This window comes from Rhinolophus sinicus, linkage group LG15 (genome assembly GCF_036562045.2).
Source record: "Rhinolophus sinicus isolate RSC01 linkage group LG15, ASM3656204v1, whole genome shotgun sequence".
Taxonomy (NCBI): domain Eukaryota; kingdom Metazoa; phylum Chordata; class Mammalia; order Chiroptera; family Rhinolophidae; genus Rhinolophus; species Rhinolophus sinicus.
In genome coordinates, this window is record NC_133764.1 from 23,093,426 (window position 1) to 23,104,581 (window position 11,156).

Consider the following 11,156-nt stretch of genomic DNA (forward strand, 5'->3'; position numbering starts at 1 on the left):
CTTCTTTCTCTTGAAAGAAAGTGAGAACGCTTCCACCTTCACCCAGCACCTTTTAACTTTTGAAACATAGGACGGGAAGAGGGAGGAGATTCGCAAGTGATGGCCGTTTAATCATTTGTTACAAATCATCTCATTATCAATTTCCTATCCACATTGAAGAAAACCATATTTATTTAACCTTGACCAAAATGGCACTGGAGAAAGACTCCTTAGCCTGCTGAATGCGAAGCAGGCTCTGGCCCAAGGCAGCGTGGGAACACGAGAAGGGGATCTGGTCTAAAAATAACTACCTACAAGGCTTGGTTACGTTGCTTGCAGGTGAATTGTTTAACACCTCTGAACATCAATGTTTTCATCTAGAAAGTGGGGGTAACAAACACCCCCACTTGGCTAATGTAAGGATCAGATGAGAGTATGTTGGCTTTCAACCTGCAAAGCATTTTTCACATGTAGAGATGGCCATCATTTCCTTTCCATCTTAATCACCAGAAGAAGCATACGGCCCTGTTTGGTATCAGGTGTGCTCTGTGGCTTAGGTCGACTTTTGGAGCCAGTGATACGGGAACAGAAATAAGAAACAGAAGTAGTCTTGTCTCGCAGGCATTTGCAGTGTTTCAGGGCGACCATACGCACCCAGGAGTATTTATGACACAACAGATAACAGGGATGTAACAGAACATGCTGTGAACCCACCTATTCGGGGGTTCACATTAACTTTCGGCTCCTTTCTCAATGCCTAGAACCAAAGATTGCCCAAATGCTTCTTTACAAAGTGGGTGAAAATGACCTCACTTGCTAGAGTGGGAGATTGAGACAAATAGAAGAATTAAATACATCGTCCAAGATACAAAATAAATACACGTTGGAGTCCACAGTGACATTCTGGTTCCCTGTGTTCTGCTTTTCTCTGGATTCCCTCAGATTTTACATCAACTGAGTACTGAGCCTGATCAAAATTAAACAAGAATCCTTTCCCTTTGTGATCTAAAGCCAATTCCACTGAGAAAAAACAGATTTAGGAGAAAGCCTGTAGGAGTGGATGTCATTTTGTGTTCCCCGTGTCGCCCTGGGTGGCCTCTGCACTGGAGAACATGCTGTCAGGTCACTTAGACAAACCAATGCACAACTGATTGACTGTGTTCAAAAACATAATTACTGTTTCATTCTCTAAGGACAGTGAGTAGTATTTAATTTCTGAACAGGTGACTTCATCTTTTTCATAATTTTCATTTTTAAAAAGTGACCTTTTGTCATGTTCTGTACTTCAATTTGGGTAGCAAGGTGGTGACATTAGTTTACAGTTCTGTGAGTATGGAAATAGTACATAGACTGATTCCTGATAAAGGTAAAGGGGAGAATTCCCCCGAAAAAAATGTGGTGTAAACCCAGATCCCAGAGTCTGGCATTGCGGGGCCAGTTCTGACTGGACTCTCAGAACTGGTGCTTGGGACAGTCAGCATGGAGAGGCTTAGCATCTGACCACTCCAGTTGCCTTAAGGAAATTAAATTCCTCCTCTGGCAATAGACCCCAGCCCTTCGAGGCCTCTCTGTGTCTCCCTGAGGTCCTCTCCTGGATCCTGGCCCTCCTCTTGTGTTCAGAGGGAAATGACAAATCAATTTAGATAGAGAAAGAACTGTCCAGCTCAAGTGTGAAGCGACTGTAAGTGCTCCGCTGTCCCGCTCCCTCCCTACAAAGAGCACCTGGGCAGAAGAGCCGCTTAGTGGGCCTTGATTCTGCTCCAGACACACAGCTCAGCCGTGGCCCCATTCCCAGGCAGCCGGGCAGCCTGCCATGCAGCACCTTGGCTGTGGCCGCACGACGCGTGCCCTGGGAGTGACGGTCTGACAGGCAGGGGCAGCCCTCCACCAGCACCCAACATGCCTTCTGGCCCAAGGCACCTGGGTGCAGACGGAGAATGGTGGCTACAGGTGAAGATAAATGTGTCTGTAAGACCTGAAGAAGGCCTTCCTCCCAGGCCTTCTCTCTAGCAGCCAGGATACAGGAAAAGAAACTTCCTTGGTTGGGTTCAGGGGATACACGTAGGGACTAAGGTGCTTTTCTGACAGAGGTGATCAAAGTATCTGAGCTGTGTGTTTTTCCATCTCTTGTGTCCATCTTCAAGATGTCATTAGCCGAAAAGAGCCAGAATTGCTGGTTTGAGGCAGAAAACAGCATCCTTACTAGAAAGCTGAGATGTTCCAGTACCCGTGCCAGGGAGGTGGTCTGTGGCCCTCTCACCTCTTGTACATGGCGCGTCCTCCTTAGGACCGTGGCCACCCAACCACTGGGCTCTGTGGTAGGGAGGCAGAAGAGAAACAATGTAAGGTTTTCTATGGTGAAGGTAAAAATTATGGTATCGTGGCTCCTCCCTTCAATTAACAGCAGCTGAAATCCCCACCTTACCACACTGATTCAGAAGCTCTTTGGCTTGATACAGTTTAGTGCAATAGTGACAACATTTTCTGGAAAGAAAGAGTCTTTTGGGTCTGATCCGTTAATCTGATTATATTTCTAAAAGCACCCGGGCTTACGTCTTCCCCAGGAAGCAGTGATTCACAATTCTTTCAGGCCCGTGGGACCTGGCAGGCATTTTGTTAGTCTGAACCTAAGCTTCTGTCTTCCTGGAGGGTGTCACCAGGATGTGTCTGCGACACCCCGTTCCCCACTTGGTCCCAGCTGACCCAGAGCCTTGTTCCTGCACCAGCCAGACTCGGGAGAGCAACTTCAGGAAAGAAAAGAGTAAAAACTTCAAGGTGTATTGCCACTAGAATTCAGAGAATTCTGTGCTGTTTCCTGACTCTTTTGTTGGGGGATGTTTGCTTGGGAATGCAGGAGACAGGGCTGCAGGGGGAATAGTACAGTTTTTTATTCTTATTTGGAAGTCTGGGCTTACTGTAATGATTTTTAAAAATATGAACAGCGAGCACTAACACCAGTGCAAGGAACCTTAGGGTTAAACATCCCTTGAGAGGATTGCTGTTAAAATCAATATGCAAATGAAGTTGTATTTAGATAGGTATAGCCCCCTTTGAAGAAAAAGCAGATATATGAAAATGGGATTTAGGAAAAAAAGCTAGATACATTGGGAGAAATTATTCCCATTACAAAAGGATTATTTGCTTTACCAAAGGATTCACTGCAGGGTTCCTTCTAAATAGCTCCCTGAAGGCATTTAAAACAGGATCTGATTTACGCAGTTTTTCAAGAATGCTTTTGTGTAAGGAAAGGCACACCTGTTATGGAAAGGGAAATAGTTTTGCAAGGGTTTTTTTTTTTTTTTACTCCACCTTACTATCTTTATACAGAAAATTTTCTCAACATAGAAAATATGATTACATCGATCTTTTAAACAGCTACTTCCATTTGTACTTCTGAATCTTAATAAGACGCTAGCCTTTTTTATGCTGATTTTTTTCAGTCTCAAGGTTGAGGTGTGTTCCTATACCTGAGATATTCTGGAGCTTAGTAGGGAGGGTGGTCTGGTTCTGTTCTTTAGCTTCATGAGTATTTAACCAATCAAAGCAAATTGCTTTCTTAAAGAAGGAAGAAGGGCCCATAAAAGTTGAAATTGGGTTTTAATTTACAGAGGCTTCTTAGCATAACTTTAAAAAAAAGTGAAGAATTTAAAAAAACACACACCTTTAATGTCACATTCTTTTATAAAACATTTTTCCTGTTTGCCACATTGGGGTTGTTATTACATTAATGAGAAACCGAGCTCAGAAAAGGAAAGAGATTTCCACAAGGTCACCTAGTGCCTTTGGCTGAACAGAGAATGTTTTTAGCCTAATTTTCATTCTAAGCCTTGAAGGTATCACCCCTCCTCCTACTTCTTCCTCCACGGGATGTGGCCTCCCATCCACAGTGTAGGGCGGCCTGCTCCTTCCCTCCCTTGGTGTCCCGGTGGGTAAGAAACCCATCCTGCTGCTGAAATCAGCTGTCTCCTCGGAAGCTTTTCTTCACCTTTGAACCCGAGGAGAGATGTGGCTTCTCATTGCGTTGTGGCCCCGGGAACACCTGACAGGCTGCTGCCCTGTGGGCATTTGTGGATCAGTTTAACTTGCTTCATTTAAAGAGTGTGGGTTCTGAAGCCAAACTACCTAAGCCCAGATCTCAGCCCCACTATTCCCTAGCTTTGTAGTCTTAGGCAAGTTCTGTTACTTTTTTGTGCCTCCGTTTCCTCAATTGTAAGGTATATCTTCTAGGGTTGTTATCAGGATTAAATGAGATGACAAGTATCTAAACAGTACTAGCACATAGTAACAACTCAGTAATGTTAGTTCTTCTCATTTGATCAGACTAGTGCCCTGTTTCCCCGAAAATAAAACCTAGCCAGACAGACAATCAGCTCTAATGCATCTTTTGGAGCAAAAATTAATATAAGACCCGGTATTATATTATGTTATATTATATTATTAAAAGACTGCGTCTTATAGTAAAATAAGGCCAGGTCTTATATTAATTTTTGCTCCAAAAGACGCATTACAGCTGATTGTCCGGCTAGGTCTTATATTCGGGGAAACACAGTGATGCCTCTTCTATATGTAACTCTTCACACTTAAATTTTTTAAATTATAAAGTTGGATTTTCAGGGTTTTGTGGGGATTTTTTATTTTGGGAAGGAAGTTTGATGGGACTAACCTACGTCTCTTCTCTCATTTCAGTCTCCCTAAAGTAGGATTCTAGAAAAGAATGACTTTCTTCTCTGTAGCATATTCTTACACACACACACACACACACACACACACACACACACACACACACACCGACTTGCTTTCCTAAAAACCCTGAGGCCCTGCAATCTGGCTAGAAAAGAAAGAAAACCATTCCAAGATATTTAATTGTACAGGGAGCTTACAGGATTGATCGAGAGCTTAGCTTTTTACAATAGTCCAGTGAATAAGAAATGCTCCTGACAAACAATCAATGATAGGATAATCACTCTTTATCCCCCTCCTCATTCTTACCTTCTTTCTTTCAGGAGAACAGGGTTCAGAAGTCAAAAATCTTTATAGACGCCGCTTTTAAATTAAGCAGAAAATAGACATTGACATATTTGTTAATCTCCCCTAAATCATTACCGGGGCTGGCTGCTTTGCTGTACAAGGAGAGAGAGGCCCTCAGTGTGCTACACGAGGGTCTAGCTAGCTTAAGAGCAGCATTTTATTTTTGGAAAATAAAATTTAGAAAACCTTTTCTTCCCTGCTTAAAACAAAGCACACAAATCCTTGGCTTTCTCATGTACATTTTAAAATACATACATTCTCTAATTCTGTCTTTTCCTTGTTTTGATGCTTTTTTGAGGGAGGTCTTGAACTGTGGTCAGAGGCATTGCTGAAGGAATCAAACAAGGCGGCCTTTGGGGGGATGCTCTGTGAGCTTCCTGGTCTCAGGAAGCCAGAACATTACAGGTGTTTATTTCGTTAGTCTTTTAAAGCTCTAAAGCAGCTCGATTGGGTGGACAAGACCTTTGGCAAGTCCAGGAGCCAGACTTCTCTGTCCCTCCACCTTGGGAAAGCCAAGGCCTTGTTCCCAGAATGCTCTGCTCCTAAGCCCGTAAGCCCTCCCCATCTCCACCCAATGCTGAGCTGGGCCCTTAACGCCTTTCTAACACAGTGACCCCAACTCTAGCTGACTGCCCTTCTGTGGCCACTGCCAGGATACCTCCTTGGCCGCCTTCAGTACCATTTAATGTGGCAGGACACAGGCTTCAGAGACAGCCAGACCCAAGTGTAAATCCTGACTTGCCACTAAGTAGCTGGATGCCACTAGGCAAGTCACTTTACATTTCAGAGCCTTGGTTGGGTTGCTATAAGGATTAGAGATGATGCGTGTGAAGCAACTTGGAAAGGACTCCGTAGTATTTAGGTGTTCAGCTTGGCAGCAGTGGTAACAGCCGATCCGACCTAAGTCTGAATTGTGCTTGGTGACTTACGTGATCCAGAAAGCCCCAAGCGCCGTGCCTGGCACATAATAAATGCTCAATAAGTGGCATGTGTTACGTGTGTGCACATGTGTGTACATGCTTGCTGTTGGTTGTTTACCCACAGGGAAGATGTAAGAGTCTGGAACTCGCCGTTCAGCCACATCCACAGTGCTGCCACCCCTCACCTCCCCAGCAGGGCTGCTGTGTTAGTTTTTCATCTCACAATACCAGGAGGAGCTACCCTTAAGCCTTAAGTCTGACCTACAGAGTGGGAATTACTAGACATACCGTCTTGGTCTCAGTTGCAGAATGAGACTAAGAGGGAACGTCAGCTTTATCAGCCAGGAGTCCATCCTCATCATTGAGCCTTTTCTGAAATTAAAAAGGACACTTGTCCTCTGCCCAAGTAAGCAAGAAGGCACAACACAATGCAGTGTTCAAAAGCCTTGGGAGCCACGCTGCTGCACGTGAGTCCTGGCTCTGCCCCTTCCTGTTTCCGTGACCTTGGTAAGTTCCAGAGATTCTCAGTGCCTCAGTTTCCTCACCTGTCCAATGAGGATAATATGAATACCAATCTCATAAGGTTGTTGTAAGGATTAAATGAGTTAATAGCTATAAAGCACTTAGAATGGTGCCCAGTACCCTGTAAATACTATTAGTTTTGATTATTGATTGTATGTATTGGGGAGGGAGCCAGGAAACACAATTTTTGGGTTGTGCTTATTCTTTTTAACTTTCCATTTGATGCAATTTTACAGAAAAGTTATAATAGTACAATGAATTTCTGGTGCCTTTTTCTCAGATTCGCCTATTAGCATCTTGTCTCATTTGCTTGATCATTTCCGCGCGCTCATATCCATGAGCTCGCTCTACACACACACACACACACACACACACACACACACACGAGCCATTTGGGAGTAAGCTGTAGCTATCATACTCCTTTATCCACAAGTATTTAGTGTGTATTTCTAAGAACACAGACTTTCCCTCACATAAACACAATACATTTATCAAAATCAGAAACTACAACATTGATATGATGCTACTGTCTAACCCATGGTTCATATTAAAATTTTACCAATTGTCCCAGTAAAGTCCTTTATAGCTTTTTTTTTTTTTTTTTTTGTCTGAGATCTAATCCCAAACCACACATTACAACTTGTTGTCAAGTCTTTTTAATCTGGAATAATTCTTTGGCCTTTCCTTTTCATGATCTTCACTTTTTTTTGAAGAGCACAGGCCACGTTTTTTGTAGCATGTTCCTTAATTTAGGTTTGTCTTATATTTCCCCACAGTTAGATTCAAATTGTGCATTTTGGGCAAGAATATTGCAAAAATGATATGTCCTTGTCAAGACATTATATCAGGAGGAACATGGTATCAGTTTGTCCTATTCTTGGTAATAGTATTATAACTCTGTTTACTTGTTTAAGGTTTGTTCCCTAGGTTAATCCGCTATAAAATTACCATTTTCCCCTTTGTAATTAATAAATAATTTCTAAGGAGATACTTTGAGACTATGTAAATATCCTGTTCCTTATCAAACTTTCACTTGCTAGTTGTTAGTGTCCGTTGGTAATTCCTGGCAGAATCAATTGCTGTGGTGGTTGTAAATGGTGATTTTGTAACCCCATCATTCCTTCTACATCTACTAATTGTTCTGCTAGAATGGAAAGCTTTCCCTTGCCTTCCCTTCTCCCCCATTTAATTATTTATATCAGGATAGACTCACAGGTTCTTATTTTATTCCATAAATAATCTGTTTGATAATCACACCATGATCTTTTTTGATAAATTGACTGCTCAGTTTGTCCCAGACTTGGCCAATGGGGACAGCTCCAGACTGACTCCTGCGTCCTTTTAACATGTCCCGATCGTTTTTTGAATGCTTCCTTGCTCTTTGTGACAATTACATTCCAGGCTCATTTGATATTTTCCCTGCCCCAGCCCTGGAGTCAACCATTTCTCCAAGGAGTCTTGGTTCCTTTTACTGGAGAAGGGAAAACGTTTGCTTCCCTGTCAAGGATGTTATAACTGAGACAGTCTCGTCTCAGCATGGCCCTCCCCCCATCAGTTCTCCAGGCAGATCCACATTAGAATGAATGGGCCTCGTCTCATCCCACAGCTGGGAGCCCAGCGCCCTCACGCTATCTTCCTGGTTTGGAAAGAAAGCTGCTGAGGTGTCAGGGGCCCAAAGTGGTAAGTCAGAGACTGCTCTCTATGTCAGAGTGCAAGAAACATGGCCATCAGCACTCGTCATCACAGTTCTCAAGTAGTGATGGGTTTAAAAAAACAAAACAAAAAAACGGTGGTAGAGTTGGGCATCCAAAATCCCCATAAAAGTGAAGCTATGTACAGTAGTTACATCCCTGTTCTACTAACATGTGTTTGTATATAATACTTACGGCTCACTTGGCAGCCCAAGGCTGCTTATTGCATATGATTCATAGTGGCATAAAAAGCAAAGCCTGTTCCCAGACAGACATGCTTGAAAAAGACCTTTTCTGCATCCCATCACCTGTGGTCATGTGTTTATTTGTCAGCTTTGGTGACAAAGCACTTCAGGTTGTCCTCAACACCAAGGGCTGTCACCTATTGCTCCTTCCGCTAGACTTACTCCTCCTTACTAGGCAGGCAACTAAATTTTCAGTATTGATCTTAAGTCCCATTCTGAGAGTAATTAGGAATAAAAGCACAACACAGCAGCACCTCTACTGGGACACTGTTGGGGCGGGGGGCGGGGGGGAGGTCCTTGTTATAAAGAATTCCTGTCTCCTATCTCTTGAGTGAAGGTACTGTGTGCTTTTGAGGCTTAGTGATCCAAATGGGGTTTGCAGACTGCCTTTCCCTTTTTATTCTTCCTTCTCTTTTAGCCCAAGAACTAGAATGTCTTTGTCACTGTGGTCAGGGCTTGGCTCTGTCAGTAACAGCCCAGGCAGGAGACCAGGGGCCTGGTTAATCCACTGAGCTGGCATGAGACTCCCAGATCTGGCTCTAACCAGCTTGGATTCCACGCACTTCAGGTTAAGAGTATCCAAACCTGAGATGAGAAGCTGTGGGGTAAAGCAGCTTGCAACTTCAGGGTCATTCAGATCCTTATCAAGTTGGGCAGGTGACTGGGGTGGATGCAAGGACAGAGGAGCTACTGGTCTCTGCTCAGAAGCACAGGGATGCTCACGCGCTAATGCTGGGCGTGGTATCCTTCACGGGAAAGGAGGGGTCCAGCCCTCAGTGGGTGAGCTGATGGGACACACAGGCCTCCAGGTGGCTGTCTGCACCTGCTCAGGCAGAGGCCTGGAGGGAGGGACTCCCATGGCTGCTGTCCTACTTGTGACCTCCACTGGGCAAGGAGGACATGGGGGCTCCCCGGGCAAGGTGAGTTCAGGTCTGGCATCAGATCCCTGTTACTCAGCAAAGAGATGGTGAAGACGACGGAGCAGGTCGCAGAGGGAGGGGGCGATCTTTGCTCCCCATGACCGTGGCTTCTTCTGAGCAGAGAGATTCCTGGTCACCACACAGTGTGACGGGCAGGTGTGTTTAATTGCAGGCACCCCAGAGCTAAGTGCCGCTGAGCGGAAGGAGCTGGAGAACAAGCTGAAGGAGCGGGAGGAATTCCTGATTCCCATTTACCATCAGGTAGCCGTGCAGTTTGCTGACTTGCACGACACACCAGGCCGGATGCAGGAGAAGGGTGTTATTAACGTAAGTACAGTGGTTGACACTTCTCCTGACTTGTCAGAGACCCGCAGGCAAGCGTGTGTCTCCTGCACCCCAGCGCACGAGCAGGGAGCCGTTGGGGGTGGGTTAAAACAGCTTGTGCAGATCAAACCATTCTCAGTTGTTTTGGAGCGACCTTTCCCTTTTTCTATATCCACTATCATCCTATAACAATTTATGTTATAGGTTACCTCCTGGACTCCTCCGGAGGCAAGCCCCATTTTACTGGTGGGAAACTGAGTCACATGTGGCTCCGCTGGGGAGAGCTGCCCAGGTGGTCCTCAGGCTGTAATTACTACAGTTTGTCAGGGTTCCAGCAGCCGCTCACGCACATTGAAGTTGAGCCAAGTCGTCTGAGCCATCTGCTCAAACCCAGTTCCTCGCTCTGGTTATCTGGGGTTCACAGCCCCTTCCCCATCTCAGCCATGGGTGGGGTTAGCATTAGCCAGGCCCGTCGCTGGGCACCGAGGGGTACAGGGGAGATACCTGCAGGTGCTGGAGGCTCGTGGCCGGCTCTTGAGTCTCTGGAGGGCTTGCTGGAGAGGGGAGTTTTGTGCCTAGACTGGGCACTGAGCAGGGATTGGGGCTGGGGTGACTAAGCTTATTCTTGTCTGTGTATAGGACATCCTGGACTGGAAAACATCCCGTACCTTCTTCTACTGGCGACTGAGGCGTCTCCTGCTGGAGGACCTGGTCAAGAAGAAAATCCACAATGCCAACCCCGAGCTGACTGATGGCCAGATCCAGGCCATGTTAAGGCGCTGGTTTGTGGAAGTGGAAGGAACGGTGAAGGTAGGTGGGCGCCCTCAGAACAGGCTTCGTGCCGTGCTCTTCTGAATCTGAGAATCATCTCAGATTCTCCAGGCCTCAAAGGGCAGGAGTGGAAGGGAAACATACGGACCTGAGCACTGTTCCACCCCCCACAGTAACATGTCATGATGGCGTGTTAGCAGAGGTGGTAGGGCATTTTTTTGCAGCTCATTCTACCACTCAGCAAACCTTTTTGAATCCTTGCTACATACCAGACACTGCATTAGGCCCCAGAGACGTGGCAGTGAATGAGCCAGAGGTTGTTCACCATCTGGAGGGAGAGACGGAGTAGTCCAGAGCTCATGCATGACAGTCGAACATGGCAAACCCAGGACATCAACAAGCACAGAGAGAGGACACCTGACCGCTCTTTGGGGAGTCAGGGAAGACTTCTGGAAGTGATGTGTCAGCAGAGACCTGAAAACAACGCAGAAATGAACCAGAGGGAGAGGTTGGATTGGACGGTGCAGGAGGAATGTGCCAGACAAGGGGCAGCACGTTCTAAGGTCTGATGGCAAGAGTGCCGTGCATGGCAGCTATTTCAGGATGGCTCAGAGGTGGGGGTTATGCGGGGCCGTGGAAGCTGTATTGAGGGGTGGACTTGGAAGCCACCGAGGTAGTTGAAGCAGTAGAGAGAGATCATGATTTGTCGTAGGGAGACTGCGCAGGGGGCTGTGTGGAGGGTGGAATTGAAGGAAG

General features: G+C 45.7%; 1 protein-coding gene across 17 annotated transcripts in view; it reads left to right on the plus strand.

Moving 5' to 3' along the window:
- Positions 1–11,156, plus strand: part of ACACA (acetyl-CoA carboxylase alpha) — a 268,765-nt gene that overhangs the window by 245,240 nt on the left and 12,369 nt on the right. For all 17 annotated transcript variants that reach the window (XM_019732514.2, XM_074320146.1, XM_019732521.2 and 14 more), the window contains 2 exons: positions 9,478–9,632; positions 10,269–10,439. In XM_019732514.2, coding sequence (XP_019588073.2) covers positions 9,478–9,632; positions 10,269–10,439 — 326 coding nt within the window. The remainder of the gene's footprint in view (positions 1–9,477; positions 9,633–10,268; positions 10,440–11,156) is intronic.